The following is a 27076-nucleotide window of genomic DNA, read 5'->3' as shown; positions in this document are numbered from 1 at the left end:
ACTCTGGAAATCAATCTGGCCCTTTCTCAGACAATTAAGAATAGCGCTTCCTCACGATCCAGCCATACCACTCCTAGGCATATACCCAAAAGAGGCTCAAGTACACAAAAAGGACATTTGCTCAACCATGTTTGTAGCAGCTTTATTTGTAATAGCCAGAATCTGGAACCAACCTAGATATCCCTCAACCGAGGAATGGATACAGAAACTGTGGTATATTTACACAATGAAATACTACTCAGCAATTAAAAACAAGGAAATCATGAAAATTGCAGGCAAATGGATGGAATTAGAAAAGATCGTCCTGAGTGAGGTAACACAGAAGCAGAAAGACATACATAGTATATACTCACTTATAATTGGATATTAGACATATAATATAGGATAAACATACTAAAATCTATAGTCCCCTAGAACTATTATGGACAGTTGTGAGCTGCCATTTTAGGAGTCGAGAACTTAAGCCAGATCCTCTGTAAGAGCACCAAGTGTTCTAAACCATAAAATATGTATCTTTTATCACACTGTAAACAAAGGACATATTTTTTAAACAAAGAAGTCACATATACATGCTGGTAAAACACATAAACATGGATGGAACATGGGTGGTTCACCCCTACAATATCAACTTGGAAGGCAGAGACAGGAGGATTGCTATGAGTTTGTGGAAAGTCTGGATTGCATCATGAGTTCCAAGCCAGCCTGAACTACAGAAACCCTTTCTCAAAGAAATAAACAAACAAAAACAAAACTCTTGTACATCAGGTGCTTGATGTAGGGACACCTTATTGTTTGTTATCAAAAGCAGCTAGTCACAGACAATGTTTAGAATCCCTCTCTGGATGGGTTATACAGATGCTCCTTCCATAAAAGTCACTAGAGAAAGAAGGGAGTCCAGAAACAGGCAAGAAGAGCACATTTCCTGTTAATAATTCCCAATTAATATAACTGGAGCAGATGCAGCAAATAGTATTTATCAATAGAACTTCTCCAGCCTCCCAGAAACCACAATGGCTGCACTTGTGCCAAGAAATCTGTAGCAAGAAGGACTAAGTGGTACTTTGCATTTGGAATCAAACTGCTTTAGACTCCTTCATCCCCTAGCCTCTGCTCTGTTTTCCACTGAAATCCCAAACAGGTCGGTCTCTGCCTGAGTTTGCTTTCTTTTGCTGTGATAAAAACCTTGACACAAAGCAACCTGGGGAAGGGGTTTATTTGGCTTACACTTCCATGTCAGTGTATCACTAATGGAAGGAAGTCAGATCAGGATCTCAAGTAGGAACCTGGAGGTGGGAAGAAAAGCAGAGACCATGAAGGAATGGAGCTGGCTGGCTACTCCATCTGGCTAGCTCAACTAACTTTCCTACACCGTCCAAGCCCACCTCCTCAGGCATGATGTTTCCCTCGGTAGGTTGAGCTAATCCTACATTTATTGAAAATTAAGAAAGTGCGTTACAGACCTGGCCAGAGTCCAATCTAATCTAGATATCCCATTCACTGAAATTCTCTCTTCACAAGTGACTGTGGATTATGTGAAAATGACAACTGAAGCTAACTATTATAGTTCCTGTTCAGAGTTTTCAACCCCAGCATTTAGAGCAGCCACGCAAGACCCCAGGTTCTGGCGCATCAACCTCTGCTCTTTTCTCCTTCCATCTTTTGTTTACTTTGTCACATCTTGTTGTAACAAACAAACTTGTACCATTGGTCCAGACCAATCAATGACTGCATGCACTCTTATCATTTAAATAGTCTAGTATCCTGAACATGACATTTTTATCATTTAGAAATCTATGAATCTTTTACAAGTTTCGTGTCCCAATTTTACTGAGCATGCCTCTTAATATGTATTAACTATTAGACTTTTATCCACTGTTCTTTTGGGATTTCACTCAATATAACTGTCACTTTTTACCTTCACCAGTTTTTTGGGCATGGACCCCTCCTTTAAATCACAATGGGAAAGCTGAAAACTGATTGAGAGGTTTATGAATACTTAACTGAAGAATAACAGAAGATAACTGCACAAAGAAAATTTAAAACATATTATCATTATAGCTGTTCTCATTCTCAAGTGGCCAGTGAAGCGACTGTCTCCTGTGGCTCTTCCATGTGGTATATGTCATCTTTTCCCTAAAACCCAAAGGATCCTCTGGTTAGACCAGAATCCTCTCAATTTGAACCTTATGAGAATCTCCTCTCTTCCTTAATATCTTTTAAGAATCTTTCCCTTTTTCAGAATTTTTCCTATTCTGGGAAATCATCACCCCACTCAATGAACACAGACAGCTGTATCCACATAAAGGCAGTTTTGTGGGAACAACCACCACATATCACAAACACACACACACACACACACACACACACACACTCATGCTGTGTAATCATGTAATCCAGACCAGATGGGAAGGCAGCTGATGTACAATGAAGGCTGAATTTCTTACCAGTCACCATTCCTTGGGAGTTCAAAGAATATCTTCCATTCTTAAATGGTTCAAATAAAAGGGGAAAAAATGTACACTTATGAAATAGTCTCCTATTTAAATGCAACAAGTCTGAGAACCAAGAGGTTTAAAAATCTTCAGTGTGTTAGTATTTTAAAGATGCTTTAAATACATTGAAAAATAGGGCTTGTGGTCAAAACAGGCAGGAAGAATCACGGGCAGAAGCCTATGCCAAAACAAGCCCTCTGTGAGCTTGAATCACAGAGGGAAAAGAACACAGAATGACCAGTGGAAGATGAGTCCTACAACGATAAGTATTTACAAGCAACTGAAGGGTGTTTATATCCCAAAGCTGCCAATAACAGGGAAGGGTATTGCCTTTCATGGAAAGAGCTGGCAAGAACAGAACAGTAAGGCCTAAGCCAACCTGCAAATTCAAATTCCATGAAGGGGAAATAACAGTGTACCAGCCAGTTGGTTCATCCTGAGCCATGATGGCAGACAACTGGGAGAGAATTTGCCTTAGCTCATCCCAGGTATCCTAACTATGAATTTCTAGGTTAATATGAATAATTTCACAATTGATGTGTGGTAGGGCCAAAACTGTCTTTGTATTGCCATTCAAAATGGGGAAGAACTGATATATTAAAATTAACCAAGTTTTAGAGCATACAGGCTTGGTTCATTATTTCACAAGCTCACCATGTGGTTTGTGTATGTGCATGTGTGTGTGTGTATACACAGAAATATGCATGTGAGTGTATGCAAATGTGTGTGTGTGTGTGTGTGTGCATGTGTGTGCATGTTTACCTGCCTGTGTGTGAATGTGTACCTGGGTAGTTAATAATCTGTCCTATTTTTTTGTTCCGTTTCTACCTTGGACTTTCTTTGTGATCTCAGATGAGTCATTTCACAGTTTTTGGTCTCAGTGTCCTTATTGTTTTAAAGGACAGAGTAAAAGAACTGTTTAAGAATATCCTTCCCCAGTTTCTTTATCCATTCTTCCATTGAGGGACATCTAGGCTGTTTCCAGTTTCTGGTTATTACAAATAAAGCTATGAACACAGTTGAGCCGGTGTCCTTGTTGTCTGGTGTAGCATCTTCTGGATATATACCCAGGAATGGGATAGCTTGGTCTTGAGATGGAGCTAGTCCCAATCTTCTGAGAGATCACCAGACTGATTCCCAAATTGGTTGTACAAGTTTACACTCCCACTGACAATGAAGGAGTGTCTCCTTTTCTCTACATCCTTGCGAGCATGTGCTGTCATTTGAGATTTTGATCTTAGCCATTCTGACCATTTTGAGATGGAATCTTAGAGTTGCTTTAATTTGCATTTCCATGATGACTAAGGAAGTTGATGGGCACCTGAGACTTCATGTGAGTACTGAAAAGGGAAAAGGGGTCCGCATTGGACATGGACTCACATGGTAGCTTTTTGATCACTTACCCCTGGTGGGACTGCCTTGCCAGGCCACAGTGGAAGAGAACATGCTCAAAACTGATGTAACTTGATGAGTTGGGGTGGATGGGAAAGAGAGCTCTCCTTTGCTGAGGAATAGGCAAGGGTAGAGATTGGAGAGTGAAGGGAGAAAAGGAGGGTGGGACTGGGAAGGGCAAAGGGATGGGGCTACAACCAGGATGTAAAGTGAATAAAAAATAAATAAATTTAAAAAAGAATATGCTTCCACCACAATATCTCAGCTAGAATATTTTACAGTTCTATATATTAATTTTCTTAAAACCTTTGAAGAAGTACAAAAGAGACATAAATTCTACCCTGCGTCTATATTACCAGCTGTTTGAACTAACTCTAATACTTAATCTCTATGTATTCAAGTTTGCTTATCTATAAGTTGTCTTACAAAAAGACCTACATTAGTTGGGTCATAGTGATAATTAAATAAGATAACATAAATAACATATTAAATACAACAATATAAATATAATAACTAGGTACTTTCTTGGCCCATAAAAGGTATTGAGTGCTTTTTTTAGGTCAGGTCTGTATGTGATCTTCTTGTAGGAAGGTAAAGCCTTCACAGCCCACAGTGGAGTCAATTGCTGGCCCTCACTTGAAATGGTCCCAGGATTGTTAAGGTTGTTGAGAATGTTTATGTGATTTTTATAGTTTGATTTGTTCCCTCTGGTACATTCAGCTACTACTTTTTTTTTAACACCTTGCTGTGTTTGCTAGGTCCTGTGCTCATTATTGTTAGCGTCTGTTCCACGATGCCTTTGGAAGAAGATAATCGTGTCCATGGAGTTGTGTATATTCCTAGGATAAATATGCTCATTCTCCTGTGAATAAAGCATTAGGCTCTGTGTTGGCTTTGGAAGAACTATTCTGTTGTGTGGCATCAACATCTGAAATTTTAAGAATGAGAATCATGTTTGCCTTCTTTCCTCCTTCACTCTCTCCCAATGTATATAGCATCTTTACCAATGCAGCAGCTTGAAAGCCATTTGCCTTAGCCTCCATTCCCACTTTAATATGCCTACCAGTCCTCCTCCTGATTTAACATGATTTGCTAATCCCCTATTGTCTTCTACTCCACCCTGAGAAGATTTGTGAGTCTCAGAACCACTGTGTTGGTCTTGTCTTACTGAGAACTCAGCCTAATTTAATACATTGGCCCAGTCAGCAGATGGGAAATTGTTTCTTTTGGAATTAATCATAACAGATACATCTTTGTGTTTGTTTCCCTGCTCAGACTCGTGTTGCTAAGAGATCCTTGACTTGGCAGGACTCACTATATTTTCTGCTAGAAATTCTGGCTATGTCTCCCTGACCACTATTATCAAAATGTCTCAGCCATTCTCAGAGGCTCCATCACCACTGCCACAAAAGGCAACTACTCTATTATTACACATGTTTGCAAGTTCCATGGAGGTCCATGATAAGTTTTAAATTAAAAGTTTATTATGGGGTTGGGGAAATACCTTCATCAGTAAAGCAATTGCTTTGCAAGCATTAGAAGGTGAGCTTGGTCCTCAGAACCACCATTAGAAACAAAAAAGCCAGGGACCATATCTAGCACTTGAAATTCCAGAACTGGGGAAGCAAAAACAGGTAGATCCCTGGAGCTCTCTGATCAGCCAGCCTACTTGGCATGTCCCTGGTTAGTGAAATGCAAGCTGTATTGTGTATTTGTCAAGGTTCTCTAAAGGAATGAAACTGCCTGGTGTGTGTGTGTGTGTGTGTGTGTGTATGTGAGTGTGCGTAAAATACACATAAGTGTGAAATACATATAATTAAATTTATATTTTATATGAATATAGATTGCACATTTACATAATATGTAATATATAATATATTTTTATATTTCATAGAAATGTATATTAAACATATTTATATAATTATATATATATATATCAAAAGTGCACATATTAAAATGACTAACAGGCCATGGCCTTAGTAGTCTAAGAATGGCTATATCCCAATCAAAAGGTCAAGAATCCAGTATTTATCCAGTCAAGACAGGATGTCTCAGGAATCCCAATCTGATACTGGAATCCTAGGGAATTCATGGAGAACAGCTAGTCTTCTGTCTGTGTTGGAATCTCAGAGAAGTGGATTCTAATACCCATGAAGGAATGTCTCAGCATCCAGACAGGTGAGTTTGCCAGTGACAGTGAGGACAAACAGGCAATTGTTTTTTTCTTGTTCCTTTACATTGCATGTAGGGTGTCACCAGAAAGTATGACCCAGGTTTAGGGAGAGTCTCCTAACCAAGAATGATCCAGTCAAGCAAATTCCTCACAGGTGTGCCCAGATACTTGGGTTTTAGCTGATCCTAGATATAGTCTAATTGACAGACAAAATTTTCCACCGAAGATGACATCTGAGATTGTGCTTTGGTCTCACATGTATGCACATACATATATGTACAACAACCTCTGAGCTCACAAACAAAAGCAAACACACAAGCATACAAAGTATAGTCTAGCTCTAAGTGCCATGATGATGTCTGGAATCACCAACAGTATGCAAAGTCTATCTCCTTATTAGTCAGATATATATATATATAGGGCACTTCTGCCCCTTCAGATGTCTGTTAACAAGCATTGCATCCATGGAAAACCATTTTTTGAACATTTGGAATGATAACCATAAACAAAGATTAGACGAACTAGATCAAGCTTGGAGAATATTTCTCATGGGGAAACTCAAACGGGCACAGGCAGAATGTGATCTATACATGGAAGCCTGACTACAGTGGGTGAAGCTCAAAGAGCAAAGGCACAATAAAACTAACACCAACCTTATTATATACAACAGTGTGAGCATGACCTGACCATGGAACATCAGTTACAGAAGTATCTCAAGTGAAACTTAGATGAAGCAGTTGCCAACTCTGTTCTGAAATGGGCCTAGGCTCTTGAGTTTCAAGCTTTTAATTACGAAATGCCATGCAGCCATGGCGGCATTGTGTCCTTTCATAATGATGTACTATGGCCTGCTGATTATTCTATCTGTGGAAAGTGTTATGATTTCCAATTTCTCCTCAGCCATACTTGTTTGTTCAGTCCAAGTGATCTACAAAGTGCCTCAGGCTCTATGATGAAAGATGCAGTATAAATAAAAAGAGCAATCAGAGTCATAATAAATAATAGTAATGATGATGAATGCCATTGTCACTGGGAAGAAGCTGGCCTGCCATTTGGGAAACAAAGTAACCAGCTGTGAGCTGGAAATAATGTGTACACCAGCCAACAGGCTCCTCGGTGACTGAAAACCCATTAACCCTGACTAAAGACCTGGAGCAAGCCCTAATCTGGAAGTATGAGCATTGAAATGGAAGGAGTTCAACACTCAGTCCCTCAAGATTGAATATTACTTTGGGTATGTGAAACTTTTTTTTCCAGAAAAAAAAAAAAAAAAAGAAAGAAAGTCTATCAGGAGCACATTACATTGTCTTCTTCTACCAAAGGAGAAAACTGAGTAGATCAGGCCAGAGGTCCCATTCAGTTAACACTCCTAGTCCAATACACATTTTAGTCTCTTCCTGACCCCAGACAGTTCCATGAAAAGAGAGAATCAAGCCAAGTTGGATTAAAAAATATCCAAGTGGGGTCATGTCCTTATAGATGCCTCCCTTAAAATATTTTCCATCCATTTAAGTTCAGAAAGATTGCTAGTAAAATTCTTGGCTGCTCAAGCAGGGAGGAGCAGGAGGTCTACTATGGACTTAGAGGAGTGCATGGCAGTTGCCAAATGAACTCTGGAAAGCCTTAAAGAAACTCCAGAACCTGATCCAGCCTAAGATCCTAGAAGTCTCATTGCTGTCAGAGGAGACTGGTGCTCTTCAGTGAAGAACCTGGCCTCCTGATCCTCAAGTCAGCATTGAGAAGAAGGACCTTATGATCTTCTTAACAGATGAATGAATAAAACAATGAGTTATCAAGAAATAAAGTAAGCAAATAAATATAAAATAGCTATGAACTACTGAGCTAAGCTAGTTGTGTTAACCTAATATGTTAAGTACAGATTGGTACACTTTGCTTTCATTTTCTTCATTTATACTTCTTTCATTCAGGCTTTTCTTTTTATATTTAATGTAAGTATTATTTTTATGGTCTATAGCTTGATTAGTTTGCATTGACATGCTTTGACATCTTACATGTTTTGGATTTACACTGTTTCTTTTCTATTTTATTATATAATTTTTATATTATATAATACTATGTATTTATATATAAAATGCATGTTATATGCACAGAATACAATAGATCATGTTTATTATGTGGAGCCATTATATTCTTACACTTTTAATTAAACAACATTGATAGTTATAAAAGAGAGAAGTCTGTTGGAGTTGTTTAACATTTAATTTCCTTTCTCAAGAGTTAACCTTTTTATTTTTCTTACATAATTTTTATTTAAGTTCCTTCATCACTTACAAGCTTTTGTGTTTCTTTATGACTCTTTTCATTTGTTGTTTTGCACCACTTTACTGTCATTTTATTTTGTGAACTCTCTAAATTTAATTTTTTGCTTCTTTAATACTGATATTTTAAAATAGTATTTTCATTTTAGTCTTTGAAGTAATTTCTTCCTCTCATCATTTTCTATTTGTCTTTCATTTGTTTACTCACAGGACAAAAACTCCATTCGTATAGGAAAAAAACCATCTCCTACTAAAAAATGCTAAATGGGTATCTGTAAATTTTAATCTTACCACTCCTTGGTCATGTGCTTTGAGGACCTCATCTGGGCCTGATCTTAGACCTTGAGCCCTTCTGACAGACCTCATCAAACAAAACAGTCTTATTTCCTGATACATCCTAAAGGGTATACAACAGAAGAGTGAAAATGAGGATCTCTTTTCCAGGCACATCCCATTCCACTGAAGTGAAACTCTTATTTTAATTATATCCAGAAACAAGTAAAATATAACGGAATGAGTATCTCTTTGCACCTAGAAGTAATACAATGCGAAGGAATTGGTAGTCATCATGAACACTTGTAGACTGAACCTTGAAATGCCAGTGGTTCACCAAGTGAGCCAGGTGAGTTGTTGGAACCCTGGATACCATTGTCCTTCTTTGTGATTGAAGCACTGGACTAGGTTAACTCTTGTAACTTTCTAGCACTAAATTCTTGTGATTTCGTATGTTTCTATTTAAAGAAATACCATGAGACATGTACAAATGTGCAAGGAGGGTACCTTGTTAATTGTTCCAGATAGAAGGAGCCCAAGGGAGCTCCCTTAGGGTGCCAAGGCTTCTACAATTATGCCCATTTGATGCCCCAGTGGATTTTTACTATAGTGACATGAATGCAGTAGTGGGTCCATTGGGCCAACAGGTGACATACTTGCCATTGATGACACCATCTGGGTTAAGCATAGGGATGATCTTGAACACGAAGTTTTCCCTCAATAGCTTTGCCACAGGGTCACTGCTGACTAGAAACTCCAAAGTTCCCTTCATCACCCAGCTGGCATTGCTCTCTCCAGGGTGAACTCGGGCTGTGATCACCTGATATGGACGACAGCCTACAGGAAAGGGGCACAAGAAATTAAACTGGGTATGTTTTACATTTTCATCAACAGAATCTCTGGGGGCAGAATTATACCTGAAGGGTATGAAGTCCTAAGTAGGTTGGTTGATTCTAATACATACGATCTACATTTATTCATTTTCCACTTGCCTCCAGAAGCTGCACGACTCAAGAGACTGAGGACAAGTATCTAGGCTGTTATCAAAGCAAAGTACTTTGAGGTATGATAAAAAGCCACAAATCTGATTTTAAACCAATTAACTCTCCACAGTCCATTAGCAACATGCTAGATATCAAAGATCTTAGACTAAATCTTCTCTTTATCATTCACCAGCTTTCAGATTTTAGGCAAATGACTAAATCTCTTGGTGGCCACTTCCCCTTCTGTAAAATGGGGATATTTATAATAATGACCTCATGTGGTTAGAGAAACAAAAATGTATAAATAAAAAGTGTTAAATACAATTCCTGCTATTCGGTCCATGCTAGCTCACTCCTTATTCAATTGGAGTCTATAGAAAGGATGAACCCTTTCTCTAGCAGAGACAGAAAGACAGGAGAGAAGATATAGACTGATGATTGAAATAGAGCAAATCTGATCTTTGAAAGGAAGGGTGGAACACCTGCAGATACACTGTTAAAGTGACTTCCTTTGCCTTGTAAAGGGGTTAAACACCTAGACAAAGAAAATGACTAAATGGATCTTATGAAGGCTGCATGAAAGATGGAAGTATAGTTCACCATTTTGGCATTCTTTTCACAGAAGACATCTGAAGCACCTTAGCACAAAGATGGATTCATAGGTCATTTCTGGGCTCAAGTGCAAAGGCGCTTGTTTGTCAGTCTGTTTTTTTGATGGTACAGATTGCACCTCATCCCTACATATGTTAGGCAAGTGTTCTAGAGCTGTACTGTATCCTCAGCCTGGGGAAGGTGCTGTGAGACTGACTACTAATGTCTATCCTCCATGTACTGGGAGACAAAGGAGGAAAGAAGGCATCATACCAAGACTTTACTTTTGTTTTATTTTAATATTAATTACAGTTTATTCACTTTGTATCCCAGCTGTAGCCCTCTCCCTCATTCCCTCCCATCCTTCCCTCAACTCCTCCCATGCCTCTCTCCAAGTCCACTAATAGGGAGGTCTTCCTCCCCTTTCATCTGACCCTAGTCTATCAGGTCTCATCAGGACTGGCTGCATTGTCTTCCTCTGTGGCCTGGTAAGGCTGCTCCTCCATCAAGGGGCCAGCCACTGAGTTCATGTCAGAGACAGTCCCTGTTCCCCTTATTAGGTGTCCCATTTAAAGACTGAGCTTCCATGAGCTACATCTGTGCAAGGGTTCTAGCTTACCTCCCTCCATGGTCCTTGGTTGGAGTATCAGTCTCAGAAAAGATCCCTGGGCCCAGATTTCTTGATTCTGTTATTCTCCGTGTGGAGCTCCTGTCCCCTCCAGGTCTATCTATCTCCCCCTACTTTCATAAGATTCCATGCACTCTGCCCAAAATTTGGCTATGAGCCTCAGCATCTGCTTTTATACACTGCTGGCTAGAGCCTTTCAGAAGGCCTCTGTGCTAGACTCCTGTCCTGTTTCCTGTTTTCTCCATCTTCTGATGTATGTCCCATTTGTCTTTCTGAGTGAGGATTAATCATCTTACCCTGGGTCCTCCTTCTTGCTTAGCTTCTTTAGGTGTACAGATTTTAGTATGTTTATCCTATATTATATGTCTAATATCCACTTACAAGTGAGAATATACCATGTGTGTCTTTCTGCTTCTGGGATGCCTCACTCAGGATGATCTTTTCTAGATCCCACCAATTATCATGATTTCCTTGTTTTTAATTGCTGAGTTGTATTCCATTATGTAAAGGTACCACAATTTCTGTATCCATTCTTCAGTTGAGGGGCATCTGTGTTGTTTCCAGGTTCTGGCTTTTATGAATAAAACTGCTATAAACATGGTTAACTGTGAACCCACAGCCAATTCTCTGGATGAACTTTTTTCTGGTTCCCTTTTTATTTTGTATCCTCACGTTATTCCTGACTGTTCCTAATCTTGCTCTAATAACAATTACTGTTTGCTGAGCATAGGTAAATATTAGTCACTAAGTAACCTAATGGTTAATAAAGACATGATTTCTTTACATACAATTTGAATTAGTCCAAATGAAATGACGGACTTTTTCTTTTTAGAGAAACAAATTTTACCTCACATTATACACACACACTATACATATATACATATATATAACTGAATATATATATAACTAAATAACTATTGATTGTGGGCTGAAGGGCAGACAACAGAATATACATATGAACCTCTATATTACTGAATTATGTAAATGTCACCAATTAAGACCAAAAAGACCTACTCTGTCTCTCATAGTTCTACAACCAGACATTGATCCACTGAGGTCTAGACAGATGGAGCATAGATCAAGGCACTTTTACCGACTACAGTGAGAACAGTTTGCTTCAATTCTTTGTAAGTCATCTATACATTAGATGTAATTTTCAGCTATGCATTTCCTCAAGCAAGTGTCTTGAACTTATTCCAGGAACTGCAGCAGACACTGGGTAGTAAAAGTCAAATAAATTAAAGACCTTGTTCTAGAAGAGGCCATAGCATTTGTCACTAGTGACACATATGCAAGAAAATAATGACAAGGAACTAAATGGAGGTATTCACAGAGTACCAAAAATAGATCTGAGAAGGGAAGGACATTTCCAGGATGTGATGGTATTTGGACTATCTTGAAATATAAGTAGCGTTTAACCAGATAGAAAAGGTTAAAGGATCTCCCAGCGTAAAGAAAAAGCAAAAAGAAAAAAAAAAAGAGTCAGTGCACTATAAAATGAAGAGATGCTATGGTGGCTCAAGTAAAGGCTGGAGGTAGTGAAGCATGAATTTATAAAAGATCTCCCCCAACATGTATTTGGCAGGATGAGGGCAAGAATTGTATTTTTCCTGTAAGTCAGATATTCTTAAAAATAAAGTCAATGTGTCACTGGTAGCCTGTGCCCAGTAACAGAGTATTCCATAAAATTGTCATTGAGAAAAAATGTTTTGCATATGCTATTATACATGGCACAGACTGCTGGTTGCCTGTATACCATCCTTTTCCTCCTTCTACCTACTAGAGACCTGACTGGGGACAGGAGCAAATATTTTTCCAGAATGAAATATTCAGCTTCTTCCATTCTCCGATAAGTAGAGATGACTAAAAAAACAAATGTGGCCAGTGAGATAAAAGTGAGAGCAGGCCATAGAAGATGACAATGCAGCCACTCCTGATGTGATCTGATAGACTAAGATCAGAAGGAAGGAGAGGAGGACCTCCCCATCAGTGGACTTGGGAGGGGCATTCATGAAGAACTGGGAGGGAGGGTGGGACCAGGAGGGGAGGAAGGAGGGGCTTATGGGAGGATACAAAGTGAATAAAGTGTAATTAATAAAATTTAAAAAAAGTGGTAGCAGAAGGGTCTTCCTGGAGAGATGATCAAAGGGGACAATTTCACCTTGCAAATAACTATTGCTTTTAAAATTTGTCTCTTGTGCTTTTTCTTCCTATCCTACTCATAGACATAGTACCTTCAAGTGAGAAAGTCGTCTTGAGTATTGAAGATACATGGCAAGTACAGTGAATACCAGGTAGAAAGAACAGGGATTCTTGGTAAATTCCTTAAGCATCTGTGTGTGCCTTTATTGCTTCTCCAATATTTCTGGTCATGTGAGAAAAACAACTTACTATTTTTCCCAGGGCAGTGTAATATGATTTCTATTATACTTCTAAACTCTATCATGTGTATATAAGACCAGGTATAAAAACAAAATGTTTCGAATGACCTTCATTCAGATATGCTTTCTGCAATGAGGCAGAAATAGGAAGTTGCAATGAAAAGCATATTTTATATACTTTCTGGAAAAGAGCAATTGTAAACCACTGATTTAAGAATAGAAGACCAAGGTTGGAGATGGAACTCAGTTGGTAGAGTGCTCGCCTAGCATGGATGAAACCCTGGATTCTATCCCTAGCACCACAAAAGTCTGGGAGGTGGACATTGGAGGATTAGAAGTTTTATGTCGTCTGCAGCTGTGTCGGGAGCTCAAGGCTGTCCTGGACTACACTGAGACACTATCTGAGGAGAAAAGAAAAGAAAAGAAGATGAGAGGAGAAGAAATAAGGTGGGGGGAAGAACTGTATGATGGTTTAACATCAGAAGAAAGGTATGCCAAGGACTTGTTTTATAAAAGAATTATGTTATATATACAATGCATTTGCATGAAAAGCTGTCTGGTATAACGGGTTGAGGGTAACTTGAAGAACTGTATTTCCAGGGCTCACGCTTGTATCATTATTATTTTTTTCCAAGGATGCTATAGCAGGATGCCATGGACTTTGTCCTTAACATACAGCAGAGATTTATTTCTCAACATGAAACCTATGATGAAAGTGGCAACATATGATCTGCTGAAGCCTACCTCCTGTTTTTCAGAAGGCTATGCCCTCACATGACAGAGATGACAAGAAAGACCTTCAGTGTCTTTTTCATTGGTGGAACTAATCCTATTTGTAAGAGCAAGGCCCCTCTCAAAGGCCCCACCATGGTTTTAGCATTCATAATTACAACATGAAATTGGTGGAAAGTAAAGATTCAGTTCAAAACATATTAGGTGTTCATGTATGGCTAATCATTAACTGAAATTTATAAACAAGCACAGTTCACTAACAGCACAAGTGAAATCAACTAGAGATTAGCTTTCTCACTATGTTGTTTATTCAGTCACTTTCTTTCCTTCCAAATCAAGCTGTGTTGGCATCCAATAAAAAGCTTTCAGAAAAATAAAAAGGCTTAATGGATATGCACCCAATCAGTAGCTTATTTTCAGTTCTGCAATTCTACATTACTCTTTGTACTTTTTTAGACTATGTTCACTTACAACATTAGCTAACAATAGTAAATGTTCCTAGCCCCATAAGAAGAAGAAATAAAAAATAGCTTACACTCTTGCAGATTTCTGATATCAAGAGAACACTCTCATTGTCTGGGCCAGTTGGATCCATTGGTTTTATACCCACTACAATTGTGAGAATCGATAGGCCAAACTCAAGTTTTCTTTCTTTCCCTTTCTTTCTTTTCTTTCTTTCTTTCTTTCTTTCTTTCTTTCTTTCTTTCTTTCTTTCTTTCTTTCTTTCTTAACAAATCTTGCCTCAGGTTTATTTGTAAAAACAGCATAGGACACTGGTTGGTCATCTATAAATAGTGTGTAGGTGGGTGTGTCACACCAGTCTGTCTGTCTTCACATTAGCAGAAGCCTTTCCAATGGCGCCTTCAGAGGGCTTCACCTGGGCACCTTTGGGAGCCTGAGCTGGAGCTGAAGCCTTGGCCTTAGCTAGAGCTGCAGCCTCTGCCTTGGTTTGAACTTTGGGCTTTGGTTGGCAGAGCCTACATCCTTTGGCAATGTAGCTTCGAATCCACTACCCAAGCTTGAGGTGAGCTATGAAAGCCAGAAGGCTGAGCTTGTGCCTGGGGCCCTTTGGTATCTTGAGCTTAATGGCCACAGGCTTCAGAATTGCTTTGATGGCCTCTGCTCGCACACTCATTGCCTTTGCATTGTTTGGCTGCATCTTCTTTAAGCCTTTCCTGTTGTGCCTTTTGGCAAAGCACATGTTCCTCAAGAACTTGGGGTCCATCCCCTTAAGAGATTCGTACCTTTGTGACTGGGGTTACTTTTTTAAAATATTTTTTATTATTATTAATTACACTTTATTCATTTTGTACCCCCATAAGCCCCTCCCTCCTCCCCTCCTGATCCCACCCTTCCTCCCCTTTCTGCACGTATGCCCTTCCCCAAGTCCACTGATAGGGGAGGTCTTCCTCTCCTTCTTTCTGATCTTAGACTATCAGTTCTCATCAGAAGTGGCTGCATTGTCATCTTCTGTGGCCTGGTAAGGCTGCTCCCCCCTCAGGGGGAGGTGATCAAAGAGCAGGCCAATCAGATTATGTCATAGGCAGTCAGTCCCTCTTCCCATTACTATGTAAACCACTTGGACACTGAACTGCTATGGGCTACATCTGTGCAGGGCTTCTAGGTTATCTCCATGCATGGTACTTGGTTGGAGTGTGAGTTCTGACTGGAGTTTCTAAATGCCATTTCTGTGCCATTTACAGGACTGTTTGTATGTAGTGTGGTTCTTGGACTTGGCCATGTCTGTACTGTAACCCGGGTCTCCCCCAGCAGCATCTAGGACCGGAAGAGGCAAACTCAACCTCTTAAAGAGTGTCTTCAGCAGTTTGTTTGCATCCTTGGGAGTCAGGTGGATAAGCTATTATGTTGTAATTCAAGACTTAGCAAGCTGTTGTAGCATCTTGAGCATATAAATAGGGAAAACCATGGGATCTAATGAAGATGTAAGCAGCATTTCAGCCATTAACATTGGTTTTCCTTTTTCCCCTCTGTGGTTTAAAACAATTCCACAGTCATATTGGTGACTTCAACTTATGGGACCAGCGAGCTGTAGCAGCAAATGGCACTCCTGAGAACTCATAATAGGCAACAGCTGTGAAGAGCACGCACCACACATACCATGAGCTTTTCCCATTTAATTGATGATTTGGGCCTTACTAAGTTATTTTTACTAGGCAAAATACATCAGACACTTAGATTCACCTTTTTTTTTCCTCTGAATTTCTTCAATCAGTTCAAGGGACCATTCCAAACTATGAACTATCGATAATTTTGCCATATTTTAAATGAAAAAGTTAAACACTGAGTTTGTGTCAGTGATAATGAGATCCGTAAAGAGAAAGCAGGACACAGTATGGATTTGAATGATGACCAAGAGATTAGCCTATTAGCTTATAAGGAGTTAACAGAAAACTAAAGACGTGTGCTATGTTACACACGGACACCTAATTATATGTACATTCATTCATGCCTACCTTCATTTTTCAAATAGACCTTCTCCTCCTATTGGTAATTTGCAGGGTAGTACAGATTACAAGATAAATGTAACTATTCTTCTTTCAAGAGAAACCAGTAATTCTCTAGTGAGAAAGAGAGCCAACACCATCCAATATGACTGGAGAAATTTCTCAAGATATTCTTAAAGTAGAATATTCAGTATTAGTAATAATAGAGCTCATAACTGAGAGTGACTAATTAGCAATGACAGGACATGAGTTTAAGGAGTATATATATATATATATATATATATATATATATATATATATATATATTACTATATAGAGAGAGAATACTATTCAGCTAAGAAAGTATTATCTCAAAAAACAAAAATAACAAAAAAAACAAATACAAAATAAGTAAAAGATATGAGATTAAAGACAAAAATAATATATGTATCTTGATATTGTTGATAAAAGATATCTAGAACAAGATTTAGGGAATAAAAAAATAGGAAAGAATATTGCACCAGAGCAGTACCTACCTATTTGTAGTTAAAACATTTATTTAAAGCTATCTATACATAGAAATGCACCTGAGAGTTAAGGTCGTCTGGATAATTTCTATGTCTTCTTTATCTTATCCCTGAAGATGGGTGATTATATGATGTTGAAACATTAGCTAGTCAGAAAGAACACATAAGATAGCAACTGCAAATTAGTTTACAGCTGCTTCTCAACATCAAAGGCCTTAACTCCCCAATAAAAAGACACAGACTAACAGAATGGATGCGAAAACAGGCCCATCATTCTGTTGTATACAAGAGACACACCTTAGCAACAAAGATAGACATTACCTCAGAGTAAAGGGCTCAAAAGAGGTTTCCAAGCAAACAAACCCAAGAAGGAAGCTGGAGTAACCATTCTAGTATCTAATAAAATAGACTGTCAACCAAAATTAATCAAAAGATCTAGAAAAGGACCTTCACACTCATCAAAGGAAAAATACACCAAAATAATGTCTCAATTCTGAACATCGAAGCCCCAACCACAAAGGCACCCATATTTGTAAAAGAAACTTTACTAAAGGTGAAATCACATATCAAATCCCATATAGTAATAGCAGGAGACTTCAAGACCATATTCTCACCAATGGGCAGATTATCAAGACAGAAATTGAATGGAGAAATAATGAAACTAACAGATGTAATGAAGCAAATGTACCTAACAGATATCTATAGAACACTTCACTCAAACACAAAAGAATAAACATTCTTCTCAGCACCTCACCTTCTCCAAAGTTGACCATATAGTAGGTTACAAAGCAAGCTTTAACAGATATAGGAAGATTGAAATAACCCCTTATATCTTAACAGACCATCGTGGATTAAAGCTGGAACTCAACAACCACAGAAACAACAGAAAGCCTACAAACTAATGGAAACTGAACAGCTCCCTATTCAATGAAGAAATAAAAAAAGAAATTAAAAACTTTCTAGAATTCAATGAACATGAAGGCACAACATACACAAAATCTATGGGACCCAATGAAAGGAAAGTTCGTAGTACTAAGTGCCTTCATGAAGAAATTGGAGAGTTCTAATACTAGCAATTTAAAAGCGCACCTAAATCTCTAGAACAAAAAGAAGAAAACACACACAAGAGGAGTAGATGGCAAGAAATAATCAAACTCAGGCCTGAAATCAATAACTTAGAAACAATACAAAGAAACAATGAACCCAGTGCTGGTTCTTTGAGAAAAACAAGAAGATAGACAAAGCCCTAGCCAAACTAAGTAAAAGGTAGAGAAACAGTATCCAAATTAACAAAATCAGAAATGAAAAGGGGGACATAACAACAGACACTGATGGAATCCAAAGTACCATTAGGGCTTACTTCAAAAGCCTGCATTCCACAAAGTCAGAAAATCTAAAGGAAATGGATGATTTCCCCAATAGATTTCACTTACCAAAGCCAAATCAAGATGAGTTAAACAGTGCTATAGCCTATAAGGAAACAGAAGTAGTCATCAAAAGTCTCCCCACCAAAATAAGCCCAAGTCCAAGTGGTTTTAGCACAGAATTCTACCAGACTTTCAAAGAAGAGTGAATACCAACACTCTTAAACTATTCCATAGAATAGAAAATAAAAAAATAATGTTGCCAAACTCATTCTATGAAGCCACAGTCACCCTGATACCTAAACCACACAAAGACTCAACAGAGAAAGAAATTCAAACAAATCTCTCTCATGAACATTGATGAAAAATAGTCAATAAAATATGCACAAACCTAATCCAAGAACACATAAAATACATCATCTATCATGATTAAGCATGATTCATTGCAGGGATGTAGAGATGATTTAAAATCCACATATAAAAATCCACCAATGTAATCTACCACATAAACAAAAAGAAAGAAAAAAAGTACATGATCATCTCATTAGATGCAGAAAAAGCCTTTAACAAAATCCAACACCCTTTCATGATAAAAGTCTTGAAGAGAACAGGCATATAAGGCCCATACCTAAACCTAATAAAAGCATTATACAGCAAGTAGATAGACAACATCAAATTAAATGAAGAAAAATTCAAAGCAATTCCACTAAATTCAGGGACAAGACAAGGTTGCCCACTCTCAACATAGCTCTTCAATATAGTACTTAAAGTTCTAGCTAGAGCAATAAGACAACTAAGGGAGATCAAGGAGATACAAATTGGAAAGGAAGAAGTCAAAGTATCCATATTTGCAAATGATATTATAAGTATACATCAAAAATTCTACCAGGGAACTCCTACAAGCTAATACCTCAACAAAGGGGCTGGAAGCAAAATTAAGTAAAAAAAAAAAAAAAAAAAAAAAAAAAAAAAAAAAAAAAAAAAAAAAACAAAACAAAACAACAACAACAACAACTCAGTAGCACTCCCATATGCCAATGACAAACAGGCAGAGAAAGAAATTAGGGACACAACACCCATCACAATAATCACAAATAATATAAAATATCTTAGTGTAACTCTAACAAAGCAACTGAAAGACCTACATGACAAAAACTTCTGGGAATGTCTACCCAGTCCCTGGCCTAACCAGAGACACCATTACCTCCCCTCACCCTGGGAGAGAGCCAACCCTTGACACTAACAACAACACTTTGCTATGTTTGCAGAAGGGAACCTGATATAGCTGCCCTCCAAGAGGCTGCAACCAGCAAAGTATCAAAATAGATTCTGAGACTCAAAGCCAAAGATTGGGTAGAGTATAGGGAGCCTTTTAGAAGAGTTGGGGGAAGGATAGAAGGACCCAGAGAAGACATAAACAACACAAGAAGAGCAACAGAGCCAATTAACCTTGGTCCAGGGGGCCTGTGGAGACCAAAGCACCAACCAAGGACCATGCATGGACTAGATCTAGGCCCCTTGCACAATGGCACAACAAGGTCTTCTTGTGAGTTTCTTAGTAAGGGGAGCAGGGGCTATTTCTGACATGGATTCTGTTGCATGCTTTTCAAATCACTTCCTCCTGGTGGAGTTGCCTTTCCAGTCTGCCATGGAAGAGGATGTGCTTAGTCTCAATGCTAATGGAAGTCCTGGGATGGGTTAGTGGATCCCCCTCCTTTCCTGAGGGGTAGGGAAGAAAGAAAAATGGAAGGTTGGACCAGAAGGGTGAGGAGGATGGGGGCTATGATTGGGATGTAAAGTAAACAACGAAATAAATAAAATTAACAGTTTAAAGAATACATATTGTGAGCTACAAAAGGGACCATGGAAAATCATGATGCAGTGGTATGACCAGATAGTCTGCTCACTGGAGGTGAAGCTACTGAGGTTAAAAGGGAAAATAGTAATAGGAGAGTAGACCTTGGTTTCAAGATCGCATCAGCTAATATGAATTCTAGAAAACTTAGAAGATAGTCTATAAAAACAGTCTGGCCTTGTGAAGGGGTGAAGAAAGAGACAAAGAACTCAGAGCAGCTGAGGATGTGACTCAGTAGGTCACTCAGTAGACACTCACGTGTCAAGCACTGTGTTTACATCCCCAGAGCCCATGTAAAGATGGACATGGTTGTTCACATCTGTAATTCCAATGTATCTAAAGTAAGATGGAGGCAAAGAACAGTAGAATCCCTGAAATTTCGTGCTTAAGCCACCTTTCAGTATGCAGTGGAGAAAAGAAAGCTTCTTATTTATCTCAAACAAGTAGAAGACAAAGAAGGTACCAGAAGTTGATGAGTTTAAGTTAGCCTGGGTGGACTCCATTTTGAAATAACCAGCCATCTTGACCGGGAGATGAACTCAGTACCAGGAAATATCGCAGAATGTACACCTGGCAGAAAACAAAGTTAGCTCTCCAAGCAACAGCCTCCAGGAAATATCACAGAATAAATGTTTAGTAAAAAATAGAGACAATCTCCCTGGCAATTGTGATTATGTAAATGGTCACCTCTCCCCTATGGCTTTTACCCAATTCTGTAACAACAAGGCATGAACTTCCCTGCTTTCTCTCATGGAAACATGACACCCCCTGCTGCTTGCTGTCATGGAAACCTCCTGCTTACAGTGTTTCCCTTTAAAAACCCTGCTCACTCAGGGCTCAGGGTCCCACTTCTCTACTGCTGCGTCAGTGAGACTTGGGTCCTGAGTTCAATCATCTCGTAATAAAGCTCTCTTGCTCTTGCATCGAGTTGTCTCCTGGTGGTCTCTGAGGGTCCTGTGAACCTGGCATTACTAAGTTATCCTCTGACCTCCACAAGCATACACACATGCATATATGCACTCACACATACACACAGACACACTCACACACAAACATACATGCATACATACACAGTATAAACACAAAAGTATCATTGAAAAATGGTTTTAAGTTCTATTGTTTGATTTTTAAATTTCCTCTAAAAGCCATGTGTTGGAGGCTGGTTCTCCAGCCTATAATGCTTTCAGGAGGTGAAGGAATTGTCAGGAAATGAAGACAAGAGGAAGTTATATACTTATGGACATGACCTCAAAGGGGATGTTGGTAATTGAGTCCTAGCTCTTTCTGTTAATATCCTATGTGCCATGAGGAGAGCAGCTTTATTGGTCTAGTTTTAACTATCATAAATAGTCCTCCGATATGCCCAAAAGAAACTAATCATGGACTGTAAACTTGGGAATCATGTTAAAATAAATCTCTCTGCTTTATAAGTTGATTACACTAGACATTTTGTCACAGTGATGGAAAGTTGACTAATACACTAAGGAAAGAGAAAATTTTGAATTGTAGTGAGAATTATATTTATTCTTCTAATGCATCCCAAAGAAAATTACATAGTTCTCACTAATCAGCATATCCCACAAAGCTTTTCATAACATACATTCTTCCACTCTTAAAAACGGGCATTACTGAAGTATGTAATTTGCCTGCCAGAAACACAGCATTAAAGGAAACTGACTCCACCTTCGCCAGATAGATGCCATCAACTGTCAATAGCTCCTCAGGTAGGGGCATAGGCTCTCACCAGCACCTCTTCCTTTCATGGGAGAGTGTTGATTGATCCTCTGCAAGTCTTATGCAGAGAACCCCAGCTGCTGTGAGTTCATGGGGCCAGTGGCCCTGTCAGAGATCCAGATGATAGAATTTCGCCCTAGTTTTTTTTTACAAAACTATGGCTCTTATGACATTTCCCCTCTGTTTTCCATGATGGTCCCTGAACCTTGGAAGAGGTGGTTATGGTATAGATGTACCATTTGCGGCTGAGAACTTCATAGATACTTATTCCTGGCATTTTGACCACTTGACTTCACCACATTCTCAGCCTCTGGAAATCACTGACTTGCTTTATGCCACCATCACGTTATTTTCTTTTTTTTAAATTTCATAGTGACTGAATCATACAGCATGTTCTATTTTCTTTTCTGTTGCTATAATGAAATAATCTAACAAAAAGCAACTTTCAGCAAAAAGCATTTATTTAGCTTACACTTCCTTGCTGTAACTCATCCCTTAGGGGAGTCGAGGAAGATCCTAATTTGAATGTGAAGCAGCAAACCGACACAGCTTGCTGGTTCACTTACTGGTTCATGATGAGCTAGTTTCCTTATACAGCCCAGGGTCAGCCACATGGGGGATGATACCACCAATGTGGACAGGACCCTCCTGCATCAGCTAATAACCAAGATAAAGCTCTAGAAACATGCCTAGAAGCCAGTTTAAACTAGGACATTATTTAATCAAGGCTTTCCTCACAGATGATTCTTGATGGCGTCAGAGACTCAGCATGTAATCAGTTTTCAGTGTCGTGCTTTGGGAGCCACCGGTGTTGTTGATATATCAGTGATTTTCTCCTTTCTGTTGCTGAACTGTCTTCTGGCATGTCAACCAGAAAACTGTGGACCTTCCACATTTTCTACAACCTTTTACCTATTCATACACCTGCTCTTCTTTCCTGACTAGAGCTACTAAACTTATGTGTGTGTTTGTCTTTCTTTGGGATGGCTACATAGTAACAGGACTTCGGGGCACCACAGTAATCTGGTATTATGAAAAGTGATTGCCAGCTTTGGTCAAAATGGTTTCAAGAGGCTCTCCAGCATCTGTTCTATCATCTAGTAGTGACTGACTGCTCCAATTGACCTTTGTATTGATTAACCATTGATATCATTAAACATTTTAATATTTGGCATGCTAACGAGGAGAGAGTATATACTTGCTCTTTGAATTTGTTTTTCCCTAATAACTAATAATGATGGGACTACTCCACTGTGTTTGGCACCATGTGCTTACCTTATAAGTAGAATGTCTGTTCAAACTCAATTTGCTTTTCCTATTAAGTTGAAAGAGTTTAAAAAAAAATATTTTCCAAATAGAATTAAGAGATACAAGTATAAGAAAAATCTTCTCCAAGACATTAGAGTCTTTCCCCCCATTTTCTTGACTGCATTTTCCTTTTTTATATCATTATTATTTACAGTTTATTCACTTTGTATCCAGGTTGTAGCCTCCTCTCTTATCTCCTAACCCTCCCTCCCTCTTCCTCTCCTACCCCTCTCCCCTACTCCACTGATAGAAGTCCTCCTCCCTTACTATCTGACTCTAGCCTATCAGGACCCCTCAGGATTACCAGGATCCTCTTTCTTTGTGGGCTGGCTAGGTCGCCTCACAAGGGAGAAGTGATCAAGAAGCAGGCAGCCTAGTTCATATCAAAAACTGTCTTTTTCCCCTTACTAGAAAACCCACATGGAGACTGAGCAGAGGGTCTTTGAATGATGCGTCAGTCTCTGCAGTCTCCTCTGGGCCCTGCTATTTCTTTCTTTCTTTCTTCTTTTCTTTCTTTCTTTCTTCCTTTCTTTCTTTCTTTCTTTCTTTCTTTCTTTCTTTCTTTCTTTTTGGCTCTGTTGATCTCCTTGTGGGGCTCCTGTCCCCTCCATGACTTTCTATATATCCCTTCTTCCAAAAGACTCCCTGTGTTCTGTCCAAAGTTTGGCTGTGAATCTCTGCATCTGCTTCAATTCTCTGCTGGGTGGAGTCTTTTAAAAGACATCTGTGTTAGGCTCCCATCCTGTTCCCTCTCTTTTACCACTTCCAGTGTCTATTCCGTTTGCCCTTCTGAATGAGAATTTAGCATCTTCCCAAGGGTCTTCCTTGGTTTGTTTGTTTGTTTGTTTAGATCTATAGATTTTACTATGTTTATCCTATATTATACAGCTAATAACCACATATAAGTGAGTATATACCATGTGTGTCTTTCTGCCTCTAGGCTACCTCACTCAGGATGATATTTCCTAATTCCATCCATTTGCCTGCAAATTTCATGATTTCCTTGTGCTAACAGCTGAGTAGTATTCCATTGTGTAAATGTACCACAATTTCTGTATCCATTCTTTGGTTGATGAATATCTAGGTTGTTTCTAGATTCTGGCTATTACAAATGAAGCTCCTAAGAACATAGTTGAGCAAATGTCCTTGTTCTATGGATTAGCATCTTTCAGATATATTCCCAGGGTGTAGTGTAGCTGGGTCTTGAGGTAGCACTATTCCTAATTTTCTGAGAAAGCTTTAGATTGATTTCCAAAGTGGTTATACAAGTTTGTATTCCCAACAGCAATGGAGAAAGGTTCTCCTTTCTCCACATTCTCTCCAGCATGTGTTGTCACTTGAGTTTTTGATCTTAGCCATTCTGATTGATGTGAGGTGGAATCTCAGAGTCATTTTGATTTTCATTTCTCATAACTAAGGATGTTGAGCAGTTCTTTAAGTGTTTCTCTGTCATTCAATATCCCTCTCTTTAAGAATTCTCTGTTTAGGTCTGTACCCCATTTTTTAAAATTTTATTTTATTTTATTAATTACACTTTATTCACTTTGTATTCCCCCCCATAAGACCCTTCCTCCTCCATTCCCAGTCCCATCCTCACTCCCCCTTCTTCACCCATGCCCCTCACCAAGTCCACTAATAAGGGAGGTCCTCCTCTCCTTCCTTCTGATCTTAGTCTATCAGAGCTCATCAGGAGTGGCTGCATTTTCATCTTCTGTGGCCTGGTAAGGCTGATCAAAGAGCAGGCCAATCAGATTATGTCAGAGGCAGTCTCTCTTCCCATTACTATGTAACCTACTTGGATACTAAAGTGCCATGGGCTACATCTGTGCAGGGGTTCAAGGTTATCTCCATGCCTGGTACTTGGTTGGAGTATAAGTCTCTGGGAAGACCCCTGTGTTTAAATTTTCTGCTTCTTTTGCTCTCCTTGTGTGGTTCCTGTCCTCTCCAGATCTTACTATTTCCCACTTCTTACATAAGATTCCATGCATTCTGCCCAACAGTTGGCCATAAGTCTCAGCATCTGCTTTGATAGTATGCAGGGCAGAGCCTTTCAGAGGCCCTCTGTGGCATATTTCTAGGTTGTTTCCTGTTTTCTTCTTCTTCTGATGCCCATCTTCTTTGTCTTTCAGGATGGGGATTGAGCATTTCAGTCAGGGTCTTCTCTCTTAATTAGTTTCTTTAGATGTACAGATTTTAGTAGGTTTATTCTATGTTATATGTCTATATGAGTGAGTATATACTGTGTGTGTCTTTCTGCTTCTGGGACAGCTCACTCAGGATGATCCTTTCCAGGTCCCACCATTTACCTGCAAATTTCATGATTTCCTTATTTTTCATTGCAGAGTAATACTCCATTGTGTAGATGTACCACAATTTCTGCATCTATTCTTCAGTTGAGGGGCATCTGGGCTGTTTCCAGCTTCTGGCTATTAGAAATAAAGCTGCTACAAACATGGTTGAGAAAATGTCCTTATTGTGTACTTGAGCCTCTTTTGGATATATGCCTAGGAGTGGTATGGCTGGATCTTGAGGAAGTGCTATTCTTAGTTGTCTGAGATAGCCCCAGATTGATTTCCAGAGTGGTTGTACAAGTTTACATTCCCACCAGCGTTTGAGGAGTGTTCCCCTTTCTCCACAACCTCTCCAGCATGTGTTGTCACTTGAGTTTTTCATCTTGGCCAATCTAATTGGTGTAAGGTGAAACAGCAAGCCTATCACCAACATCAAACTGAAAAGAGAGAAACTTAAAGCATTCCCACTGAAATCAGGGACAAGACAAAGCTGCCCACTCTCTCCATATCTCTTCAACATAGTGTTGGAAGTCCTTGCTAGAGCAATAAGACAGTTGAAGGAGATCAAGGGGATATAAATTGGAAAGGAAGAAGTCAAATTATCACTATTTGCTGATGATATGATAGTGTAGGTGAATGACCCCAAAAACTCCACCAGGGAACTCCTACAGCTGATAAACACCTTCAGCAAAGTGGCCAGATACAAAATTAACTTAAAAAAATCAGTAGCACTCCTGTATACAAAAGACAAAAGAGCTTAAAAAGAAATTAGAAAAAAAACATCCTTCACAATAGCCACAAATGACATAAAGTATCCTGGTGTAACCATAACCAAGCAAGTCAAAGACTTGTATGAAAAAAATTTCAAGTCTCTGAAGAATTAGAAGAAGATATCAGAAGATGGAAAGATCCCCCATGCTCATGGCTTGGCAGAATTAACATAGTAAAAATGGCCATCTTACCAAAAGCAATCTACAGATTCAATGCAATTCCCATCAAATTACCAACACAATTCTTTACATACCTGAAAAGAAAAATTCTCAACTTCATATGGAATAACAAGAAACCCAGAAATGCTAAAACAATCCTCTACAATAAAAGATCTTCTGGAGGTATCTCCACCCCTGTTCTTAAGCTGTACTATAGAGCAACAGTTATAAAAACTGTGTGATACTGGCATAGAAACAGAATGGTAGATCAATGGAACCAAAGAGAAGATCCAGAAATAAACCCACACACTATGGACACCTGATCTTTGACAAAGATGCCAAAACCATACAATGAAAAAAAGACAGCATCTTCAACAAATGGTGCTGGTCTAACTGGATGTCTACATGTAGAAAAATGAAAATAGATCCATACTGATCACCCTGCACAAAACTAAAGTCCAAGTGGATCAAAGACCTCAACATAAAACCAGACACATTAAATCGGTTAGAAGAAAAAGTGGGGAAAACCCTAGAACTCATTGGCACAGGAGACAACTTCTTGAACAGAACACCAACAGCACAGGCTCTAAGGGCAACAATCAATAAATGGGACCTCATGAAACTGAAAAGCTTCTGTAAAGCAAAGGACACCATCATCAAAACAAAACGACTGCCTACAGATTGGGAAAGAATCTTCACT

At 39.0% G+C, this 27076-nt stretch overlaps 1 protein-coding gene across 1 annotated transcript in view; it reads right to left on the bottom strand.

The window, feature by feature from the left end:
• Agbl1 (AGBL carboxypeptidase 1) overlaps nt 1-27076 on the bottom strand; it is an 820675-nt gene that overhangs the window by 543498 nt on the left and 250101 nt on the right. The window contains exon 18 of the mRNA XM_055623242.1: nt 9266-9446. Within this exon, the coding sequence (XP_055479217.1) occupies nt 9266-9446 (181 nt within the window). The remainder of the gene's footprint in view (nt 1-9265; nt 9447-27076) is intronic.

Source organism: Psammomys obesus, unplaced genomic scaffold, assembly GCF_907164565.1.
Source record: "Psammomys obesus unplaced genomic scaffold, mPsaObe1.curated_primary_1811, whole genome shotgun sequence".
NCBI lineage: Eukaryota > Metazoa > Chordata > Mammalia > Rodentia > Muridae > Psammomys > Psammomys obesus.
This window is presented reverse-complemented; position numbering and strand designations above follow the sequence as displayed.